The sequence below is a fragment of the Mustela putorius genome, unplaced genomic scaffold (assembly GCF_011764305.1).
Source record: "Mustela putorius furo isolate JIRA1106 unplaced genomic scaffold, ASM1176430v1.1 tig00003834_pilon_pilon_pilon, whole genome shotgun sequence".
In the NCBI taxonomy this organism is placed as follows: Eukaryota; Metazoa; Chordata; class Mammalia; order Carnivora; family Mustelidae; genus Mustela; species Mustela putorius.
Window position 1 is genome coordinate 131,260,272 of NW_025421987.1, and position 25,195 is coordinate 131,285,466.

At 37.3% G+C, this 25,195-nt stretch overlaps 1 protein-coding gene across 48 annotated transcripts in view; it reads left to right on the forward strand.

Moving 5' to 3' along the window:
• CLASP2 (cytoplasmic linker associated protein 2) overlaps positions 1 to 23,425 on the forward strand; it is a 185,862-nt gene extending 162,437 nt beyond the window's left edge. For all 48 annotated transcript variants that reach the window (XM_013046683.1, XM_013046688.1, XM_013046685.1 and 45 more), the window contains 7 exons: positions 124 to 277; positions 3,580 to 3,808; positions 11,809 to 12,002; positions 12,509 to 12,637; positions 17,118 to 17,324; positions 18,791 to 18,907; positions 21,694 to 23,425. In XM_013046683.1, the coding sequence (XP_012902137.1) occupies positions 124 to 277; positions 3,580 to 3,808; positions 11,809 to 12,002; positions 12,509 to 12,637; positions 17,118 to 17,324; positions 18,791 to 18,907; positions 21,694 to 21,780 (1,117 nt within the window). In that variant the 3' untranslated portion in view covers positions 21,781 to 23,425. The remainder of the gene's footprint in view (positions 1 to 123; positions 278 to 3,579; positions 3,809 to 11,808; positions 12,003 to 12,508; positions 12,638 to 17,117; positions 17,325 to 18,790; positions 18,908 to 21,693) is intronic.
• Positions 23,426 to 25,195: the final 1,770 nt, after the last annotated feature.

Here is a 25,195-nt window from a genome sequence, read left to right on the forward strand (position 1 = left end):
TTAACCATTTACAGTTGTCAGGTTTTGTTTTGTTTTGCTGATTATGCTTTGGGGATCCTACATAATTGGAAATGTGTTTGTGTTTTAAAACTACACAAATATAATTAGTTGTCTTTTTCATAGTGCATTTGATTATGACACAGAAAATATGAACTCTGAAGATATTTATAGCTCTCTTAGAGGTGTCACTGAAGCAATTCAGAATTTCAGTTTCCGTAGCCAAGAAGATATGAATGAGCCATTGAAAAGGGATTCTAAAAAAGATGATAGTGATTCCGTGAGTATTTGAATATTCTTACATTGCAGACTTTTCCATTAAGAGATTTTTTAACTATTTATTTATTTATTTATTTATTTATTTGCTTTAAAGAGAGAGGAGATGCTCAAGCGGGATGGCGGGACCAGGGGTAGAGGGAGAGGGAGGATCTTAAGCAGGCTCCATGTCCAGTGGGAAACCTGACTCGGGGCTCAGTCTCATGAACCTGAAATCATGACCTGAGCTGAAATCAAGAATCGGACACTCAACTGACTGAGCCACCCAGGTGCCCCTCATTAAGAGATTTTTGTTATTTTTTTTTTTAACTTTGCTTCCTGTCATTTTTCAGATTAATTTTTTTTTAAAGATTTTATTTATTTATTTGACAGAGATCACAAGTAGGCAGAGAGGCAGGTAGAGAGAGAGAGGAGGAAGCAGGCTCCCACTGAGCAGAGAGCCCGATGTGGGGCTCGATCCCAGGACCCTGAGATGATGACCTGAGCCAAAGGCAGAGGCTTTAACCCACTGAGCCATGTAATTTTTTAAGGGATCCATCATCTCCGAGTGTTCACTGAGTATCTATACATGCCAGGCACTGTTCTAGGTCTTGGATTTTACAAGGCAAAGTTGCTGCCCTCAAGTTCTTATAAATTTTCAGAGAGAGATGAGTACTATTGAGTTTTATGTTAGAACACAAAGTGAATCTATTTTAGATTAATTGGTCAGGGAAGGTCTCTCTCAGTGGCATTTGCATTGAGAATAAACAAAGCCATACAAGATCTAGGAGAGAATAATTCCATAATTAAATGTCTTTGCAAGTGCAAAGACATTTAAATGGGAACAAATTTTGCATAGTTGGGAACTGGGATGAAAGGGGGTGTTGTTAGATTGTTGTGAAAGAGTTTGGGGATGGAACATGGGCCAGATCACAGTAGTCTTATAAGAGTAAATGCATTTAGGATTTTATTTTCCACTAAGTGTAGTGATAGAGATTTGCATCATCAATTTGTACAGCTCCGGTTGAGAGAGAATGTTACGACCCATTTTTCTGACATTGGTAAATATTGTCTAGTTTGTTGCTTCTGCCATCATACAAAGAGTAGTTGTTTTGCATGGGGGAGGGGAAAAAAAGTAGCTGTTTTTTACACTGCTGCCGAATACTTTTCTCAAAACAAGCCATCCCACCATTTCCTATGGAATCTGGTTCCTCAGTGTTTGCAGAATTGTAGAACATTGCAGTGCTTCAGCATATCCCTAAAGGGCTCCCTCCTCTGCCCTCCTGACTGCTCTCCTGCTGTTGTTTTTCTCCCCATGCCTGTCTGACAGATGGCCCTACCAAACTGGATGCCAAAAGCCAGCTTACCACTCAGATTTGAGGTTCCCCATCCCAAAAGCTACATGAGGTAGCAGTAACAGTTTAGTAATAAAAATCACTGCTTGAGACTTTTTTACCTCAGAGATAGCAGGATACAATGTGGGGAGCTCGAGCAGTGGATTCTGGCAGAATGAATTTAAATTCCAGTTCCTGGGAGTTATTAACTACTCATACATTACCCCTTCTAAGCCTCTGTGTCTTCATTAGGAAAATAAGGATTATTACTGCCTACCTTAAAAGTTACTGTAAGTATAGTAAATTATGTGACTAATTTGTTACATCCAGCTCCTTGTTTTAAGTTCCTGTCTTTTCCCCTAGAGCTTCTCTTTTCTGTTTCAGTTGACAGCAGCACTAGTTGCTCAGCCAAAAACCTTGGACCAAGGAGTTGCTCTCTTTCTGTCATCCTCCATGCTCTGTCAAAAATCTGTCAGTTTGGTTTTCAGAATACGTCCAAAATCCATCCACTTCCCATCACTGCCATTCTGGCTTGAAACATGATCATCATCAATTCTCTCACCTGGGTTATTAAAATAAGCACTTAACTGGCCTTCTTGATTCTGCACATTGGCTTCCTGTCATCCATTCTCACTCCTCGATTTATATAACTCCATAGGAGGTCCCAGAGCAATATCCAAAGTCTACACAATAGGCTTTTTCTTTCCCCTTTTACCCCTCTGACCTCATCTACTACTTTCCTCTGCTCCAGCCACACTGGCCTTCTTGCTATTCCTTGAACTTCCTGGGCATGCTCTTGCTTCAGGGCCTTTGTCTCGCCTCTTCCCTCATATTTTGACATCCTTCTTCCAGGTAGCTCCATGGCTGATTTCCTCGCTTCCTTCAAATCTTTGTTCAGAGGTCTTACTCTGACCCTGTCGAATCTGCACCCTCCTTCCTCCCACCACAGTGCTCATGGTCCCTTTAATCCTGCACTGCCTCCCATACACTAGTCACCTTCTACCATACTGGATACTTTACTCATTTGTTGTGGTTAGAAATGTGAACTCCATGAAAGTGGACCTCGTTCTCCATTTTGTTCACCAGTATATCCCCACTGCCAAGAACAATCCCTGGCAGGCAGTAGGAGCACAGTAAATACATGAAGAATATTTGTAAAGCACCTGAGTAATGGCTTAGCATGTAGTTGCTGTGAGTAGATGGTGACAATGGTAATATTGACAGTTGTAATGATTTTCATACTAGTATTAGTATCAGTGTTAGTATTGATGTTTTGATAAATATGTTAATGTGATCAAACTTCAGCAGACATCTATTCAAAGGGTTTAGTCCTTGAGGCCTCTTTTTTTTAATAACAGGCCTTTTAAAAAAAATTTGATCCTCTTGTACTTTGTTGACAATCTGTCATTGTGTAATTTACTGCCTTAATAATGGAACCTGCCAGCTTTTAGTTCTGTGTTGCTAATGAAAATCCTTTTACATCTTTAAGTGGCATAGAGAAGCTTTTGGTAATCCCACTGTATATCCTTTGGTCAAGCCATTAGCAAGGGAACTATAGGAATTAGCAACAGCATTCTTTTATTTTTCTTATTGCCCTCACAGCTGTGGGTTTGGTTTTTTTTTTTACACCTTTACTTTAAATTTTGACATTTTAAATAAGTTTTAACTTATTGTGTTGATTCCCATTACTTTTTTTAGCTGTTAATTGTTACCTTTTTTAAGTCGACTTTGAAGCAGTAAAGAAGAATCTAGAATTTCAGAGATACTTAAAAATAAATTATTTGCAAGGCACCTGGGTGCCTCAGTCAGTTAAGTGTCTGACTCTTGATTTTGGCTCAAGTCATGATCTCTCAGGGTCAGGTCATGAAGTTGAACCCCTTCTCTCTTGCGCTCCCTCAGTCCCTACTCCCCCTTTCTTTCTCTCAAATAAATAAATAAGTAAAATGTTTTTTAGAAAATGAATTAATTTGCTGTGCCTTCTCCCCATTAATAGATGTGTGGTGGTCCTGGGATGCCTGACCCAAGAGCAGGAGGTGATGCTACTGACTCAAGCCAGACAGCCCTTGATAATAAAGCTTCGTTGCTCCATTCAATGCCTGCTCACTCCTCTCCTCGCGCTCGAGACTATAATCCATATAACTATTCAGATAGCATCAGTCCCTTCAATAAGTCTGCCCTCAAGGAAGCCATGTTTGATGATGATGCCGACCAGTTTCCAGATGGTAGGTTCTGGGTCATATTTTGTCACCTGTATTTTAGAGGATTGGTAGTCAATGAAACAAAAGAAATACATGTGCTCTTTTATTATAACTCCTGAAGAAGTAAGGAGCTTTGGGATGAAAATGTTTCTCCCATCTTTTAGGAGCTCATTTCTAGTGGTTTGGTAGTTTTCTACCCCAGAATGATAAACAGGGTAATCCTGAGATCATCCTCAAACATCAGGAAATCCTTACTGACTGCCCAGAAACAACTGAAATCAGTTGTAGCTTATAAATTTAGTTTATTTCTAGACATAATTCAGTCATCAGTTTTTAATACCAGCATGACAAAAACCTTTGAAGAACTACCCATTCTTAATAGTATCCCTTTAATAAAATATAAAATCAGAAACTCTAGTGAGATGCAAGACCAATGTGAGGGAAGCTATCATTAGAATTTGGAGCCAGCTTAGGACTAGCTCTGTACTTTCAGTGGCTTATACCAAGGGTGTGGGACTAGCTCTAACACTGAGTTGTCCAGCCTGATATTTGGTTGACTGTTCAGAGTGTCACATCTGAAAGAGGGTAGAAATGTACTACCTACCTGCCCTTCCAATTACAGTATGCAGTTAGGTTCACATATAAAATGTATAAAAACTGATATAAAATACAAAATACTGCAAATAGTTTAGGTATTTTTAATAAGAGGGAATTACATTTTTTTTCTCTACAAATTACATAATTTATTAATTTTTGTAATTGAAAACTTAAGTAATATAAAGTAATAGCTAACTATGTGGTTAAATTTGAAAGTATCCCCTTATTCATGATATTATACTTATGTAGTTTCTGGTTTTCCTTTGTTCCCCCAGTATTGCTGTCAGTGAACATATTACTGCATAAACTTTTATGCACATACATAATAATTTGAGAGTCCTAGAGATGAATTGCTCAATAAAGGGATATTGAGTTGAAATTTTGAGAGTTACTACCCAGTTACCAACTCAAAACACTTGGCTAGTTTAGGTAGTGCTGATTTCCTCACCAGCACAGAATGTTCAAACTTTTTAAAATTTTGAAATCCATCACCATGATGAATATAAAATAAACCATCCTAATGAGCATTTCCCTAATTATTAGGGAGACTGAGAAGTTAGATATCAGAAATATTTTATAATTTTTGTAATTTGGTAAGTGGAAAAATCTCTTCATTTTTATTTCTTTGATTCCCAATAAGGTTGACAAATCATGTTTTTACCAATATGTCATGTTAAGAGTCTTAATATATTATAATTACCACAAAGGCAAAATTATGACAACTTGCCATACTGAGTCTAAATTACATAAGAATGTATAAAATTGCCAAAATTATTCACTGCAGTGTGTTTTGATCTGTCACAACTAGTTACTCTGTTACTGAGGTTTAGTCACAGTAGCAGCAAAACAGGAGGGAATAAATTGGACCTAGAATGAGCATGTCCTTTAAACCTTTAGTTATTCTTAAATTATTTATGTACAGAGGTCACATGCAAACCAAATTGGTTCCACTGACATTGCTTGCCTTGGCTACAAAATATATATATGTATACATTTTTTTTTAACAATCAAAGGCATATATATATATATATTTTTTTTTTTAAACAATCAAAAGCTTAAAAGATGGGGGGTATATCACAAAGAACTTTTCCTTGAACCATTTGAGAGTAAGCTGCCCAAATGCTGCTCAATCACCCCAAATACTTTAGAATGTACTTTCCATAAAGACATTCTCCCACGTAACCACAATCTACTCATCCAAATCAGGTAATTATCATTAGTACAATAATAAACATCTGCCCTTATACCTCATTAGATGCTGATTTGTAATGGGATGTTCTTGTCACATTTTTATCACATTATCCATCCATTAAGAACAAATAAAAATGAGTAAAGCAGGATGTAAAATAAAATTCCCAAAATCAACTGCAGTATTTTTTTTAAGTTTTTATTTAAATTCCAGTTAGTTAGTTAATACAGTGTAATATTAGTTTCAGGTGTGCAATTTAGTGATTCAGCACTCCCATACAACACCTAGTGCTCATCGCCAAACTCAACTGCAATATTTTAAACAAAAAAGTTGCTATTTCTGACTGTTACTTTCTTTTCTGTGTCCCCAAATACTTTATTTACAGTGTTGTAGTCCTTATTTACTCTTTTGAGGTGTTATACTAAGGTACTAAAATATAAATTCCTTGGGAAGAGAAACCATATCTTAATCATTGCTAGGTTTCTTACAATTTCCAACAGGGTGATTTATATATACTATGTGTCCAGTAAATGTTTTATTGAATTAAAAAAAAAAAAAACCTTCAAGGGGCGCCTGGGTGGCTCAGTGGGTTAAGCCTCTGCCTTCCGCTCAGGTCATGATCTCAGGGTCCTGGGATCGAGCCCCGCATCGGGCTCTCTGCTCAGCGGGGAGCCTGCTTCCCCCTCTCTCTCTGCCTGGCTCTCTGCCTACTTGTGATCTCTGTCTGTCAAATAAATAAATAAAAATCTTTAAAAAAAAAAAACCTTCGAGCCAGAGGATCCACTTTAGAATCTCACATTGCATTGAGTCATCATGTGTCCTTTGTCTTCTTCAGTGTTCAGTCTTTCCTTTGTTCTCATGACCGTGGCACTTTTGAGTGTCAGAGACCTATTATTTTGTAGCATTTCCCTCAATTTAGGTTTGTCTGATGTTTTCTCGTGATTGGATTCAGGTCATGTGCTCTTGGCATCAGGGTTCCAGAAGTGATAGTGCATTCTTCAGGTAATACATGATTTCACTTTGCTCTTTGACGGTGATATAAACTTTAGTCACTTGATTATGGTGGTGCTTACCAGGCTTCTCCACTGTGAAATTACTCATTCTATAATTAGTAAGTGTCTTGTGGGGAGTTACTTTAAAACTATATTAAAGTTTATTCATTTAAAAAGTTTCATTTACATATTCCTAACTGTGAACTCAGTTTGCATTGTACTCAGTAGGTTATAATTTGTAACTATCATTTATTTTGATGCTCAAATTGTCTTTGATTTGACCTGTTCTTTTGACATGTCCCCATCCTTGCATGCTGGCATAACAGAATGCTGGACTTCCCTTCTTGAGTCCTGGAATCAGTCATTTCTCCAAGGAGTGATCCTTGGTTTCATTTAATAGAAAATGGTCTTTAAAGGCTAGAGTCTGGGCACAAAGTATACTCACTACTAGTGGGATATTCACTATTTCCAAGACCTTTCAGGGGCCAGAGTTTAAGGAGTGTGTGTGTGTGTGTGTGTGTGTGTATCTGTGTACACACACTGATTTATATTTGTTTATTTCGATATCAAAAGCTATGTGTTTATTCCAATCCCAATTTAGCACCATGAGATTAATTCTTATTTCCTCCTTTTCCATATTTTTTCTGACATTGAGAAACCTGGCTTTCATTATCTTTAATATATTTACTTATTTCATCAATCTTCTTGTATGCCATCAGTTTTCCATCTCTGCCACTACCTCCTCACCTTGCTGGGCTCTGCCACTCCACGTGGACACCTTCAATGTGCTTGGGCCCTGACACACCTGGTCACCACTCCATGTGGACACCTTTCTTGCCCTGGTTGAGCTCTAAAATTCTGTACTTTGCCACTCTCCCATGTGGGAAAAAAACCCTGCTTACTCTGCTGAGGAATTTGTGTCCCCAGGCCTGGTCATTTGTATTTTTGATGAATGGAAAAAATATCTTATTTATGAGGCTGAGAAATCATGTTTTTAGCAACTGCTTATGTTAAGAGAATTAATATATCACAAAGCCAAAACTGTGACAGCTTAGGAAGATTACACTTCGGGGGATGCCTGGCTCATTTGGTTAAGCATCAGCCTTCAGCTTAGGTCATGATCCTGGTGTCCTGGGATCAAGTCCCACATCGGACTTCTTACTCATCAGAGAACGTGCTTCTCCCTCTGCCTGCTGCTCCCCTTGCTTGTGGGTTCTCTCTTTCTCTCTCTCTGTCAAATAAAATCTTTTAAAAAGAAATGAAGAGTACCTACTTAGTAACTGACTGATTCTCTTTTCCTTTACTTAAGGTCTTATATTTTCCATTTGTTAAAGGAGGACATCGTTGGAATAGAATATTTTTGAACGAGAAAATTATTTCTTTACAGCATAATACTTTATTGATTTCTAAAACATAAGACAGTCATTTTATGCTGAACAGTCTTTGAAAATGGATTAAACCATTAGTTAAGCAAAATAGTTGCTCTAAGCTTCATATAGTAATTAATCACTTATTGTTTATTTTCATTTTTAAAGTTGAGATAGGGAAGATCTTGTTTGACATTATTTTATTGTGAACATTGCTAATGTCACCCATTCTTTTTAATTTTATTTGCCTCCATTGCTCTTTTGATTTTCTTTCCATGTCTACCTCAATGCAAAATTTCTCCTTTTTTGTTTTTAGAGTCCATAAGTTTTGGCAGAAGATAATAATTTTGTTCAACTCAGAATTTCTATAAAAAGAAATCGTTTTGAAATTCTGAGACTTACTTAGTATGTCTGTTACTCACACTATAGACATACATACATAAGTGATAAATTATTCAAAATCAACAAGTAAAAATAAAATTTCACTAATGTCCACATGTAATTATGATCTTTGTGAAGTTTACCGGGGACTATAATATTCCAGAATACTACTGCTAATGAGGATAGTTCTGTTAAGCAAGAGACTCATATTAAAGTTAGCCAGTGAAAAGAGTATCCCATATTTTTTCAGCACTGCAACAAAAATATCAGAATTGTAATAGTACCAATATTTGTCATAAGAACAAAGAAAATTAATATTAGTGAGTTTACTGTATTCTGAGCCCAGGTCTTCACTATGACCATAGAAAGTCAGCCCATTTTACTCATAATAAAATTGAGCCTCAGCACTAATTAAGAACGTGTGCCTGTTGCACAAAGTAAGAGGCACAGGTTTAATGGGACTCCAGAGCCTGCCTTTTCCCATGACCATGATGCCTCTCGTGAGGATATAGAATTGGTTACACTTTATCTTAATGGAGTACTTTAGGTTTTCTCATTTGTATTCTATAAATCAGTTTTGAAACAAAATATGTGGTTTCTTTTGCAGAAATTATTTTTCTGTTAGTCATCTGTTCAGACCACTTTATGTCAAGTCATTTCTAATTATCTCCTAGAGTAATTACAAAGCCTGTATTAATGGAAGAAAAAGCTGCATTCCTTCGAAAGCATTTTTTGTGTGTGTGAATTTCCTTTATTGAGCTGAAATAAAATAAAACTCTAAATAGAATGACTGATCCTCTGACATCTGTGAAAGTCTGATAACATGACTGCAGGAGTGACTTTTGTGAGATATATAGAGATGCATTTATTCTGCCACAGTAGCAGCTGTTACAGTGGCAGTACTGTTCCAGTGTTGGTCTTTATACTGAAATTATTATAAGACTGTTTTTATCCTCCAAGTAAGATACCATCTTTGAATGCAGATTTCTTCTTCTTTATGATTTTGCTCTGCATTTTACAGAGATTCTTCAAAAACCCTAATTTGGTTCACTTGGTGGTCATTCTTTCCAGACTATTTCTCATTTTTAAGTTCAGCAATCACATTTTATGCTCTGTATATGAGGTTGTTAGTGGTCTAATTGTAGTTCCATGAAAGTTGTCATAGTAAACTTCTTTTTTTAATAGTTAATGATTGTTGTCACTACATTTTGGTTCAATTTTCCTTCCCTGTTATCTGTTAGTTTTACTCTAGTTAGATTCATCTATTTTTTTTTTTTTTTTTTTTAAGATTTTATATATTTGCCAGAGATCGAGAGAGAGAGTACACACAGGCAGGCAGAGAGGCAGGCAGAGGCAGCGAGAGAAGCAGGCTCCCCGCCAAGCAAGGAGCCCCATGCGGGACCCGATCCCAGGACCTTGGGATCATGAACTGAGCCGAAGGCAGCGGCTCAACCAACTGAGCCACCCAGGTGTCCCTTTTTTTTTTTTTAGAGAGGGCATGGGGAAGGGGCAAAGGCAGAGAGAGAAATAATCTTAAACAGGCTCTGTGCCCAGTGCAGAGCCCAGCATGGGGCTCAGTCCTGTGACCCTGCTATAATGACCTGGGCTAAAATCAAGAGTCAGACGCTTAACTATCTGAGCCACCGAGGCTCCCTGAACCCATCTATTCTAATGGTTCAGCTTAATTTCCTTTCCTTAGGTTTCCAAATCACCTTAAGTAAAATATAATTTTTCTTTCCCCTACTTCTAAGAGTAGGTTCTCCACAACCTAAAATGTCAGGCCATTAGTATAGGTCAGTGGCTAGACAGCTGGCAGGATGAGGCACAGTAGCTTCTGTTTTTATGGACCAATAGTGACCATCTAGCAAACTGCAACCTCAAGGTTCATTTTTGGGAAGCGGTTCTTTCCTCTTGCGCCTTTGCTTTTATAGGCAACAGCCATTTCCCAGATGCCAGATTCACAAGCCTTCTCTGGCCTGTTAGGATCAGTGTAAGTGGCAGCCCATCCTATGAAAGAACAGCATGTAGGCCAAGTGGACCTACAGACAGTATAGCTCCATGACGTCAACTGTCTCTCTGGAGATTTGGGAGAGGGAGTCACCCCAGGTGTATCTTCCAAGCTCAGGCACCATATTCTGTAATTATTTTGTTCCAGCGGAGTTAAGGAAGGGTCTACAGCACAAGCTCAGGCCACTGTGTGTCCAAGTTCTGGAAGGGCTGAATTTATCATTTATCAACAAAAGAATTTGGGAAGAATTCCAGTATTTTATAATGTTTTAATATGAATTTTGGGATGTAACTATCTTTCCTACAAAAATTATTCAAGCACTTTAAGTGTCCTTTAACATTCATAAAATTCATGAGTTCATGATTATACTTCAAAAAAGAAAGCAAAAACAAAACTCTTTGATAATTTTTACAACCAACTCTTGACTCTGAAATTTAAGGGACAATATTAAGTATTCTGCCTCTTCTATCAAACAATATTTCAGGATAATCAGAATAGCTCTAGTTGATAAAGTTATTCTCTACAGAAGAATTCCAGCCCATTTTTAATTTCTAATAAAATAACAAGAGTAATCAGTGGATGGAACCATTACTAAAAGATTGATTGGGGTGCCTGGGTGGCACTGGTGGATAAGCGTTCAACTCTTGGTTTCTGCTCAGGTTGTGATCTCAGAGTCCTATGATCCAGCCCTGCATTGGGCTCAGCTGGAGTCTGCCTTATTCTCTCTCCCTCTCCCTGTGCCCTTTCCCCCACTCATGTGCACGTGCTCACTCTCCCTCTCTCAAATAAATCTTAAAAAAAAAAAAAAAATTGGGGGGTGGTACCTGAGTGGCTTAGTCCATTGGATGTCCAACTCTTAATTCTGGCTCAGGTCATGATCAGAGTTGTGGATCGAGCCCCAGATCAGGCTCTGTGCTGGGCATGGAGCCTGCTTAGAATTCTTTCTCTCCCCCAAGGCGAGGAAACTCTCCCTCTCTCTCTTAAAAAAAATTTTTAAAAAAAATTTTTTTAATTGATAGGGAACTTTACAGTGATGGGATCAAGTTGTCACCACTTAAATCCAGTGGTTTTTATTAATATCACTAAAAATGGAGTACCCAAACATTGTGAGCCTCCTGGCATGGCACCATAGAAATGCATACTGAAGTATGTAAGGATTAAATGATTTATTTGCCATTTACTAGAAATATTTCAGGCAAAAAAGTGGGAAGGGATGAAGATGAAGCAAGAATGATAAAATCTTAATAATTGTTAAATCTGGGTGAGGGGTGTGTAAGGGTCCATTATATTTTTTTATGTGAATTTTCATTACAAAAAGTTTTAAACTAGAATTGGTGTTTTCAAGATGAAAAAATGGAAAAGAAAATTAATCTTTTTTTTTTTTCTTAAAACTAACATTGTCTGTTTCGTAATGTTATAAAGTCATCATCCCCATACTTAGGAGAGCTGACCTATAAAGTTGCAGAATTAACATTATGTCCTCTTGCCAGATCTTTCCCTCGACCACTCTGACCTGGTTGCAGAGCTATTGAAGGAGCTGTCTAACCACAATGAACGTGTAGAAGAAAGAAAAATCGCCCTCTATGAACTCATGAAACTGACACAGGAAGAGTCTTTCAGTGTTTGGGATGAACATTTCAAAACAATATTACTTCTATTGCTTGAAACCCTTGGGGATAAAGAGGTAAATGGCAGGATGTGTAAATAATAACCTGTTTTCCTGTCTTTGATTGCTGGTTAATCAAGAACTACACAGATTTGGAAATTGGGAAAATGAGTCTCTTACTGCTTCTTCCTGTGTGAAATTTTCATAATGAGTACTTTTTCTTCTAAACCAATAGTTCAATGATTTTGAACAATTGACAATGGGAAAAATTAAAGGTTGCTGATGTTATTTTTATAGGAGAGTACAAGTTGCTTGTTTTGCGTATTTAAACTACTTGTTCAAAAGTGTAATTTCCTGTTTCATAGGATGTTGTTGGCTCTTGATCTCCTACAAGTATAAAAAGTGCGATTTAAGTTTTCAACTATAGACGTGAAAACTTAACTATGTAATATACCGTATACTTTGTGCAGTTGTCTACAACTTATCCCTGCCCTGATGTTAAGACCCTTAAGTTACAGAAATGGAAAATATGGAAGATTGTCTACAACCCAAAATATTAAAAACATTAAAATATTTCTTCTTAGCCTACAATCAGGGCTTTGGCATTAAAGGTTTTAAGAGAAATCCTAAGGCATCAACCAGCCAGATTTAAAAACTATGCAGAACTGACTGTCATGAAAACATTGGAAGCACATAAAGATCCTCATAAGGAGGTAAGTTACGTGACCATTAAATTATTATTTTATTCTCAGAACTTCTTTTTTTATTAATTATATAATGGATTATTTGCCCCAAGGGTACAGATCTGTGAATCGTCAGGCTTACACACTTCACAGCACTCACCATAGCACATACTATCCCCAATGTCCATAACCCAACCACCCTCTCCATTTCCTCCTTCCTCCCAGCAACCCTCAGTTTGTTTTTTAGGATTAAGAGTCTCTTACGGTTTGTCTCCCTCCCGATCCCATCTTGTTTCATTTTTTGCTTCCCTATCTCCCATAACCCCCTACTCTGCCTCTCAAATTCCTCCTATCAGGGAGATCATATGGTAATCGTTTTTCTCCGATTGACTTACTTTGCTCAGTAATACCCTCTGGTTCCATCCATATCACTGCAAATGGCAAGATTTTGTTTCTTTTGATGGCTGCATAGTATTCCATTGTAGATATATACCACCTCTTTATCCATTTATCTGTTGATGGACATCTAGGTTTTTTCCATAGTTTGGCTATTGTGGACATTGCTGCTATAAACATTTGGGTGCAGTGCCCCTTCAGATCACTATATTTGTATCTTTAGACTAAATACCCTATTCTCAGTACTTATATTATCACATGAAATGTATAAACACTGCTTGAAGTATACCCTTGAAGAGTGTCAGTCATTTCAATCAAATGAACACTTAACTTTGATGTTCCAGTCATATTTTTTCTATTAAATGAGCTGTGGATATCATGGTCTTTCACCTAAAATAAGCCAGCTCTAGGATATAATCTTGATTTCATTTTTTCCTTCTTAATTTGACTTGTAGTTTTCCAATTTAGAAATCACCAGCCATTACTGTCCACTTATCAATAAGAATTGGCTTTTTTGAGGGACACCTGGGTGGCTCAGTGGGTTAAGCCTCTGCCTTTGGCTCAGGTCATGATCTCATGGTCTTGGGATTGAGTCCCACATTGGGCTCTCTGCTCAGCAGGGAGCCTGCTTCCCCCTCTCTCTCTGCCTGCCTCTATGTCTACTTGTGATCTCTGTCTCTGGCAAATAAACAAATAAAATCTTTAAAAAAAAAAAAAAACAAGAATTTGTTTTTTTGAAGTAACTTAAGAAGAATCATTATTAAAATGGTAAAGTGCCTGTAGGAGGTAGATGTCTGTTCAAAGTTTATTCAATAAAATAATGAGGACAGCTTTCCTGAAAGAGTCCTGTAAATCTGTCTCATCTACCCATCTATCTCTTTTTATTTATAGTTGTGTAAAAAAATTAGCCTTTTTAAACTTTTATTTAAATACCAATTAGTCAACATACAGTGTTAGATTAGTTTCATGTGTAAAGCACCAGAGCAGTAACATGAGGTGCCTCTGGTAGAACCAAAATATAAGTGAAAGAAGTCAAACAAGGAAAGTTAAAAAATAGCAGTAAGACAAAATAGATCAAAACTAAATTTAAGAGCTGAAACTACAACTTTCAGAAGAAAGCATGGATGTAAATCTTTGCCATCTTGGATTAAGCAGTAGTTTCTTAGATACAACACTAAAAGCACAAGTAGCCAACAACCACAACAAAAACATGTATTGGACTTAATCAAAATTTGAAACTTTGTTGCTTCAGGATGCCCAGGTGGCTAAGTTGGTAGAGCATGTGACTATTGATCTCAAGGTTATAAGTTCAAGCCCCACGTTGGGTATAGAGATTACTTAAAATCTTTTGAGGGCACCTGGGGGGCTCCATCAGTTAAGTATCCCATTCTTGATTTTGGCTCCAGTCATGATCTCAGAGTCCTGAGCTTTGAGCCTTTGGGCTCTGCACTCAGCTGGGAGTTGGTTTGAGATTCTCTCTCCCTCACCTTCTACCTCTGCCTCTCCTGTTCATGCTCACTCTCTCTCTCAAATAATCTTTAAAAAATGTATAATAAAGTATTTTTTTAAATAATAGAAAAGGGTGTCTGGGTGGCTCAGTCAGTTAAGCATCTGCCTTCAGGTCATGATCCCAGGGCACCCTGCTCAGCAGGAAGCCTGCTTCTCCGTCTCCCACCTCTACTGCTTGTGTTCCCTCTCTTGCTGTGTCTCTCTCTGTCAAATAAATAAAGGAAATCTTTTTTTAAATAATAATAATAAATAAAAACTTTCATGCTTCAGTGGCACCTAGCTGGGTCAGTCAATAAATCATGAAACTCTTGATCTTGGGGTTATGAGTTCAAGCCCATGTAGGGCATAGAGTTTACTCAAAAATAAATAAGTAAAATTTAAAAATCAGTGTCACAAATTTAAATAATGTATAAAAAAAGAAAACTTCTGTGCTTCAAAGGGCACTCTAAAGAAAGTGGAAAGAAGAAGAAAATTTTTGCAAGTCCTATGTCTGATAAGGTAATATATTAAAAAACTCTTGCAACTCGACAACAAAAAGAGAACCCAATTTAAAAATGAACAAAGAATGGGGTGCCTGGTTGGCTCAGTCCGTTGAGCGTCTGACTTGATTTCAGGGCATGGGATTGAGCTACGTGCTCAGTGGGGAGTCTGCTTCTCTCTCTCTCTCCTCCCCCTCCTACCTCTCCCCCCTGCCCCTCACCCTGCTCATGCTTGCTCTCTCTCTCTCTAAAATAAATAAATGAATTATTTTTTTTTAATGAACTAAGGACTCTTATCCAAAGAAGACATGCAAATTGCCAATAAGCACATGAAAAAATGCCCAATATCAGTACTCATTAGGAAAATACACTAAACCCACAATGAGCTACCACTTCACATACATGAGGAAGAAAAACAATAAGTGTTGGTGAGGATTCGGGGGTACCTGATTTGCTCAATTGAAAGAACATACGGCTCTTGATGTTGGGATCTTGAGTTTAAGCTCTACGTTGACCATAGAGATTACTTAAATAAATAAATAAATCTTTTTTAAAAAATGAAAAAGAAAATCAAGTAGTGTTGTGAGGATTTGAAGAAATCGAAACCCTCTGAATATTCAGAAGATAATGACTAGAGGTCTTATAGGAGAGTGAGTCATAACTTCTAAATCTATATGGATTCTTACTTAGATTTCTTTTTTTATTCAGCTGGTGTTTAGTAGTAGAACATCTGTAGTATCTTGCTGAAGGTTTAAAAAACTAATATTTGTAGTTATCCACCTTCTGACCCAAATAAGGCCTGGCATCTCTATTTTTACAAAAGATAAAATTGACATTCTTAAGGCATTACATCTAAAATTAGCCCTGGGTCTTCTGACCTCCAGTATATTTGCCACTGTGCCTTTCTTAGTACCTCTCATAGATTGAGATCCAAAGTGAGAAACTACTAAATTAGAAACAAAAGCAATAATTTTTACATGGTCCCAAGACCATCTCTAGAGATTACAGATTCTACTAAAATAGAAAGACAGCCATTTCTTCTCTTCATTATAAAATTAGTGTTGGCCCTCCATTGGCCCAATACAGAAGGAAAGAAAATCATTATAAACAGATGAAGGAATAGCATGTTAAGTTGATAACCCATTAATGAGACTTTTTTAAGATTTTATTTATTTATTTTTTTATTTTTTTAAAGATTTTATTTATTTATTTATTTGACAGAGAGAGAGATCACAAGTAGGCGGAGAGTCAGGCAGAGAGAGAGAGAGAGAAGCAGGCTCCCGCTGAGCAAAGAGCCCGATGCGGGGCTCGATCCCAGGACCCTGAGATCATGACCTGAGCCGAAGGCAGCGGCTTAATCCACTGAGCCACCCAGGCGCCCCTAAGATTTTATTTTTAAGTAACGTTTTCACCTCACTTGGAGCTTGAACTCATAACCCCAAGATCAAGAGTTGTATGTTCTACCAACTGAGCATTCAGGTACCCCAGGATTATTTATATTTTATTATAATATAATAATATAATGAAAAGGACATGAATACTCCTGGAACTGAGGGTGCTGATAGTCAGTATGGCTATTCTAGAGGATTCTATTCCCTTTAAAGATAAATGGAGCCTTCACCACCCAGTACAGCTAGACCACAGTATGATTTAAAAATTGCATTAGCCTGAGGTGCCCAGAATGCTCAGTCAGTCAAGTATCCAACTCTTGACTTCAGGTCATGAACTCAGGGTCATGAGATCTAGCCCCATGTCGGCCTCTATACTGAGTGTAGAGCCTGCTTAAGATTCTCTCTCTCCCTCTCTCTGCCCTTTCCCTCCACCCACCCCCCAAAAACAAAACAAAACAAACTTGCATTAGCCAACGTTAAGAGAACATGAAAGAAAGAAAGAATATCAGGAAAAATTATTTCTCCCCATAAATCTATTCTGGTTTCAGAAGTTACTGACAGTTTGCCAACTCTCTGTTATCTGCACCCTCACTTTTTGTGTTTGTTTACTGTAGTAGTTTCAAAGCAAGTTATAGATACCTTGGTGTATTGCATATTTCATGAAGTTTTACTTCTAGGACACAGTACAGCATTTTAAATTTTTACTCCAATTTAAATATTTCCTCTTTGTTTTAGGTGGTAAGATCTGCTGAGGAAGCTGCATCAGTGCTAGCCACTTCAATCAGTCCAGAGCAGTGCATCAAAGTGCTTTGTCCTATCATCCAAACTGCAGATTACCCCATTAATCTGGCTGCAATCAAAATGCAAACAAAAGTGATAGAGAGAGTATCCAAGGAAACCCTTAACTTGCTTTTGCCAGAGATTATGCCAGGCCTAATACAGGTGAGAAACAAAATTTAGAGGAATAAATTATGATACATTTGGGATTCAGTTATTTTAGGCACTTCCTAGGCAACACTAGTGGCATAACCAAGCCTTCCTGCTGTCTTGAATTTTCAGAGCAAAGACTTTCCATAACTAGTTCTGTATGTGTGTGTACCATTTAGTCATTTTTAAGTGTGCAATTCAGTGGCATTAAATTCATTTATGATGTACAACCATTACAATTCTCCATCTCCAGAATATATTTTATCATCCCAAACAGGGATGTACCCATTAATAATTCCCTATTCCTTCTCCCCATTGCCTCTGGTAACTTCTACTTTCTCTCTTCTCTCTCTTCTGCTTTATAGGTTCCTCATATAAATGGAATCACACAGTATTTCTTCTGTTGTGTGGCTGGCTTATTTCATTTAGCATTATGTTTTTAGAATTCATCCATGTTATAGCATGTATTAGAATTTAATTCATTTTTTATGGCTGAGTAATTTCCATTAATGTGACTACCACAATTTGTTGAGCCATTCGTCTTTTGATGAATATCTGGGTTGTTTCCCTTTTTTTAATAACATAAATATTGCAGTGAACTTCCTTTCACCTTCTTATATGTATATATTTAGAAGTAGAATTCCTAGGTCTTGCCCCATTTCTCTCCAAAATGGTTATACTGACTTGCAGTCACAGATGTAATGTGTTTTTCTCTATGCACACAAACCCATCCACATAAACATTTTAATAGTGGGATCACATTTTATAACATGCTTTGCTTAATCATAAATTGTTAACTTTTTCCACCCAATAGATTATATTCTATAATGTAACAATGACTAATATTATATAGTGTGTATAATAAAACCACTCCTGAAAAGAATTAATCATTAATTTCTTTGTGCATCTTTAGTATTATCTTTGACACTGTCCTAAGCCTAATATTAGTCACTAAATTGTGGGGTTTTTTGGTCCTAAGAAAAGCATGTACACAGTATGTTCATGTCATACGTATAGTGGGTACTGAATAAATTTTTGCCAGGTATGAAACTTAGGGTAATGGTAGGGATGGGACAGATGTTGAGCTTAGTTCAGCCTGAATTACAGGAGTAATTGCCTACCCTAGTTTTACTCTGTTTAGATTTTATTCAATAGTGAAGTGCTCTTGGGATCCCTATAGCCGAATAGGGTTCATCTGGAGACTTTACAGAGCAGGTTGGTGAAGTGGCAGCTTTCCAGGCTAAATAAAGGTAGAACCCAATAAGGAAAGCTAGCGGAGTGATAGCGGAATGGAGGTGTGGAAGGAGAGAAGGGCACATTTCTGCTGGGAAAGGCAGGAAGGTTAACTTCAGTCACTAAAGCTTCCTCTCCCTTGGTATGCCTATAATCTCATTTTTGAGCCACATCTTCTGTCCATGTTGGAATTGGAATAGTACATTCTCAGATCCCCCAAGAGTGCTAACAAGGACTTTTCTCCCTAGGGTTATGATAATTCAGAGAGCAGTGTTCGGAAAGCTTGTGTCTTCTGCCTGGTGGCTGTTCATGCGGTAATTGGTGATGAGCTAAAACCACATCTCAGTCAGCTCACTGGCAGTAAAGTAAGTAATGATGCTTTGTCTTAAAGGTGGTGGCATTGGTACATTTTTCAGATTTAGTTCTTTGTTGTGTTAAAGGGTAAATTTGTTATTCACCTTTGAACATGTCGGGCCTTGAGCATCCAACTTATTCCTCCTCTACCGTTTGAATTTTAACTGTTCCTACTTTCACGTTGGTCACTCACATGAAGTCAGGTAGGGTAGGGTGCTGTAAAGAAATGCCTACAGCCAGCACATTCCTTGCACGCTCCCACACCCAAATCCTTGCCCCCAAGGACTGTTTAAGAATAAATAGTGGTTGGGGCGCCTGGCTGGCTCAGTTGGTAGAGTGTGTGACGCTTGATCTCGGTTGTTTTGAGTTTGAGCCCCACAGTAGGTATAGAGATTATTTAAATACGTAAGTACATAAATAAATACTCTTTTAAAAAAGAATAGTGGTTTTATACATTCATGGATTACTTTATATCTCCCAAAATGTGGAACCCTTGTGCATTTCTTTAATTTCCCCCTATGAACTACAATAATCGAATATTTGCTTTCCTTAAGACTTAAAAAAAAAAAAAAAAGTAGGGGTACCTAGCTGACTCAGTCAGAAGGGCATGCAGCTCTTGATTTGGGGGTCATGAGTTCAAGCCCCACATTAAGTAATAAGATTACTTAACTAAATAAGCTTTAAAAAACTTTTTAAAGACTTTAAGAAAAGAGTCTTTCCTCATTTCTTTGATACAATCAAACATTGAAATTTATTCTATGAGGTGAGGATAAACTATGATTGTTGAATTTTTGCTTATGAACCAGTTAGCAGGAAACACTCTTCCTCATTTAAACAGTTTCCCACACCCTAGCTATTGTCATTACTATGATCAAATTTATTTTTAAAATTGCAAAAAGGAGGGGTGCCTGGGTAGCTCAGTGGGTTAAAGCCTCTGCCTTCAGCTCAGGTCATGGTCCCAGGGTCCTGGGATCGAGCCCCGCATCAGGCTCTCTGCTCAGCGGGAAGCCTGCTTCCCCCTCTCTCTCTCTGCCTACTTGTGATCCCTGTCTGTCCAAAAAAAATCAAGAAAATTACAAAGAGGTGGAGAAAATACTTATAAAGCTTAAGTATATATCTAAAATTGTATACTTCTGTAAGTTATAGGTAGATTAAAGCAGTGATTCTTACCCTTACTGAGTTACAGACCACTTTGAGATATGGGTTGTATCTCATCCCAAGAAAAATAAAAAAATACAGAAAATTTTACACATAGTTTCAGAGGATTCACTGAGTCCCTGAATCCCATGGACACCAGGTTAAAAACCCTTGAATCAATGAGTTAATGTTAAAAAAGCAAACTTTGAACAACGCAGTCTTCCAAAAAAAAAAAAAACACAGTCTTCTTTTGGCGTTTTTGGTTGTATTGCTATTGTTGTTTTAAGATTTTATTTATTTATTTATTTATTTATTTGACAGAGACAGAGCACAAGTAGGGGGCAGGCAGAGGGAGAAGCAGGGACCCCACTAAGCAGGGAGCCTGATGTAGAACTTGATCCCAGGAACATGGGATCATGACTGAGCTGAAAGCAGACACTTAACTGGCTGAGCCATCCAGGAGCCCCTCTTTTATTTTTTTTCTCCCCCTAAAGTAAACTCTACACTGAGCTTGAACTCAAGAGCCCCACATGCTCTACCAACTGAGCCAGCAAGGTGCCCCAACACAGTGGTTTTCAAAGAAAAAAAGCTTTTGTGATAAGCTCAAGTTGTGTCATAATAATTCAAAGATGTCTGTAGAAGAATTAAATTTGAGTACTTTGTCAAGACTCTTAACTCCAGGAAACAAACTGAGGATAGCTGGAGCCAAGGTTTGTGGGGGGATGGGGTAATTGGCTGATAGGCATTTGAAGTAATGAGCACTGGGAGTTGTATGCAACTAATGAATTACTAAATTCTACCCCTGAAACTAATAATATATGTTAATTAATTGAATCTAAGTAAAAAATTTTTTTTAATGAAGTACTTTGTCAGAATGCTAGGCAGCCAGTTACATATGAGATCATAGCTAGGTTGAGAAAATATTTGGAAATGACATTAGATGACAAAAGTAAAGCATAAAATTGTATATGCACTGATAAAAACTTTATAAAAATATGATCTCATATAGGAAAGACTACAAAGTGACACAGAGAAATCAAGAACATTCTTGGAGGGCAATGTTATAGTTGTTTAAGATCTTGGGTCCTGGAACCCAGGTGCCTAATTTCCTATCCAGGCCCACTTCTTACCTACCCTTGTGACTTTGGGGTAATGACTTACACATCCTATATCTTGATTTCCTCATCTGTAAGTTATTATTGAGATAAAAAGAGATAGTGTAAGGTAGTTAGCTTATTATATAGCACATGGTGCTCAGATGTTTGTCCTTATTGTCTTAATGGTGACTTTTTTTTCCTAAGTTTAAGTTTTACATACTATCAGTACAACATTTTTCAAAAGGGCATATTAGAGTACTCAGTTGTCAGGGGTGCCTGGCTGGCTCATCCTGATAGACCATGCAACTCTTGATCTCAGGGTCATGAGTTGAAGCCCCATGTTGGGTGCGAGATTACTTAAATAAATGAGAAAATAGAATACTCAGTTGTGAACAGACTGAGACTTGAATTTTTTTTTTGTAATTCTTAATTAACAATAATAACTTGGGTATAACAGTCTAAAATCTCTCTTTTAAATTCATGTATGTATATAATTTTTTTAATAAACATCTTACTATAACTTAAAATTTGCTCAGTGACATATGTTCGGCTTGAATCTGCAGATGAAGCTACTGAATCTTTACATCAAACGTGCACAGACAGGTTCTGGAGGAGCTGATCCCACTACTGATGTTTCTGGACAAAGTTAGTGAAGCTGATTAAAGTGAACCAGGCCTCTCAAAGAAAGGACAGACAGACCACCCCTCATCAATGAAAGGAAATTTTCAAACACATCTTTTGGAACTTACCATCTTTCCCAGTTTTAGTTTTTTGTTTTGTTTTGTATTTTCTGTAACAGAGAGCTATCCTCAGTCTGCATGTAACCTTTATGATAGTTATTCCAAATTCAAGAAGAAGCAGTATTAACATCAGTTGATCAGTACCAAGTAATTTTTAATCAAATTCATCACTTCACATGTTTGTACTTTGTCTTCCCATTAACCTTTGCCAGTGTTATGATTGTATAAATTTTTTTAAATGCTGGTTAAAGAGAATGCTTAAAGCTTTAAAAGTTTAACAGTCTAAAACATTTTTTTTTGCCTCTATTCAGATGCAGAATAATATTTTTATTGCTACTTGGAGTTTTGTTCCGTATCATGTCCTATGCTAGAAATACTGAAATGATGTGAAACAAAGCAGGACTAATTTGAACTACAGCTGGACTCTGTTGGTGTGATGGTGATACATGTCATTAGCTGCAATTTCTTTGGGTGATCTATAGTTTAAAACTAAGACCTCAGAGAAAGTGCTACAGAATCAGCCAGTTCTGTAACACTGATAACTGCTTGTTGGTTGTTGATCTTGCCATCTTTATTTAAAACCATGTCCCTTCTAAGATCCCTTATGAAAGCTGCACCAAATCATCTGCCTGTTGTTTTCTTGATACTTATTAAAATAGAAGGTTTTATTGCAGGATTTTTGGTTTATCTTTGTTGTGAATGATGCTATTTTCATATTTATTAATCTCAAATTCACTTATGAACAAACTTGATAATGGAAAGAGACAAAAAGTAAATCAAGTGCATGTGTGTCCTTGACCGTCTTCTGTTTCTCATTTAATAAACAAACTTATTATTGAGACATGGGAGTCAACCAGCACCTTTTCTTTAAATGGTGGAACCTGGTTTCCTTTTACCATGAAATTGTCTTACTTGAAAACATTGATCCTGATGAGAGAGAAGATGGTGCAAGGCTATTATCTTTGTGTAATGGATTCAAATTCTCTACCTCTTCAGGGCTAATCTTTATAACTGAGCTGCTGCCTGTAGTGTCCTTTGGAAAACTACTTCAAGGGTGATTTTCTGTTACATTTTAACAAATTTTTTTAATCACCTTTTACTACACCTATTCTTTTCATGTGCAGCCAACTTTCAAAAATTACCAGTTTGGTGAAAGGCAAATTAGATCATTGGGAACCAGGATACTAATGATTTCTCATCTTGACTTTTTAAAAAATCCTAACATGAAGTGAATTTGACTGGAAAGGCAAATAGCTATTAGGGAAGCAATTTGCTATTGTTACAGAGTTATCTGTACTTTATTTGTTTAATTGAAAAAAAATGTAGAAATGTATGTAAAGAATTTAAGACAAGAGTACTGGATGGATGATTTGTCATAGGCTTTTCCCTTCGTTTCTGTTCTAGCAGCAGGAAAATAGTTTCTCTATATCCCCTCCCCTTTACCTGTAACAGTTTTGTTTTCTACTGTTAATTACATTGTGTATTTATAGTTCTATGCTTACTGTTGTGCATATACTGGCAATAAAACTGTACATAACATTACTTGAAAAATTAACAATGTATATCAGTTATTTTTCTGTCTCACTGTGTGAAAAGTCATGTAGCTCCTAACTACATTTTTAAAACTATTTCAGAGGTCATGTATTAGTGCTATTCACATGAATTTTATAAGTGCATCTGAGGAAACAGATTTATCGGGAGTAGCCTCCACAGTCCAATTAGATGGTTGTAGGGATGCCTGGGTGGCTCAGTGGGTTAGGCCTCTACCTTTGACTCAGGTCATGATCTCTCGGGATCCTGGGATCAAGCCCTGCATTGGGCTCCCTGCTCAGTGGGGAGCCTGCTTCCCCCCTCTCTGCCTGTTTTTCTGCCTACTTGTACTCTCTCTCTCTCTTTCTCTGTCAAATAAATAAAATCTTTAACCAAAAAAAAAAAAAAAACAACTCATGAGGCCATTTCTTCAAAAACAAAAAAAAATTAGATGGCTGCATATGCATGTGTATGACAGTTTATCTTTTTTTTCTTAAGATTTTTTTTATTTGTTTGATGGAGCACAAGCAGGCAGAGCTGAAAGCAGAAGGAGAGGAGAAGCAGGCTCCCCTCTGGGCAGAGAGCCCAATGTGGAACTCGGTCCCAGGACACTGGGATCATGACCTGAGCCAAAGGCAGAAAGCCAACCAACTGAGCCACCCAAGAGCCTCTGACAGCTTATCTTTAATAAGAAAAGGCATTTTTTCAAAAGATTTTATTTATTGGGAGACGTGAATGGCTCAGTTGGTTAAGCATCTGCCTTCTGCTCAGGTCGAGATCTCTGGGTCCCAGGATCAAACCCCGCATAGGGCTCTCTGCATAGCAGGGAGTCTGCGTCTCCCTCCCATTCTCCTTCTATATGCTCACTCTCACTGTCTCTCAAGTAAAATCTTTAATAAAATTAATTTAAAAAACTAAAGATTTATTTATTTGGCACAGAGAGAGAGCACAGGCAGGGGTAGTAGCAGAGGAAGAGGGAGAGGAGAAGCAGGCTCCCCACTGAGCAGGGAACCTGATGCAGGGCTCAATCCAAGGGCCTCAAGAAAAGGCATTTTATTTTATTTTTTTTTAAAGATTTTATTTACTTATTTGACAGACAGAGATTACAAGTAGGCAGAGAGGCAGTCAGAGAGAGGAGGAAGCAGGCTCCCTGCTGAGCAGAGAGCCCAATGTGGGGCTCGATCCCAGGACCTTGGGATCATGACCTGAGCTGAAAGCCGAGGCTTTAACCCACTGAGCCACCCAGGCGCCCCAAGAAAAGGCATTTTAAACATTGAATTTTTCTTAGTTTCTTAGGTATATTTTATGTTCCATGACCTTTTGTGTGTTTTATAATTATTTTTAATCTAAACATTAATTTTTACCCCTACTTCAAGATCCTGCTTTAACTACTGTTGACAACTAAGGAGTATGATGTAAGCTGAGTAATAGCTCCACTTGAACACCTGGATCAAGCACCTGGCATCTAAAGGCAGGCACCTGAATGAATGAACTGAGTAGTAAAAGTATGGTTTAATCTGTCTAGGTGAAAGCTAATATATAAAAACATGAAAAAATATTTAAAATTATGTAATTTTAGGGGCACCTTGCTGGCTCAGTTGGTAGAGCATGTGACTCAATCTCAGGGTCATGATTTTGAGCCCCATGTTGGGCATAGACATTACTTTTAAAAATAAATAACAAAAGTAAAAATATATATACATATAAAAAATTAAAATATATAATTTCACTTAATGAGGATTTAAGGAAATTATTATTGACTATCCAAATTTGTTTATCCAGAAATGTATTTAGG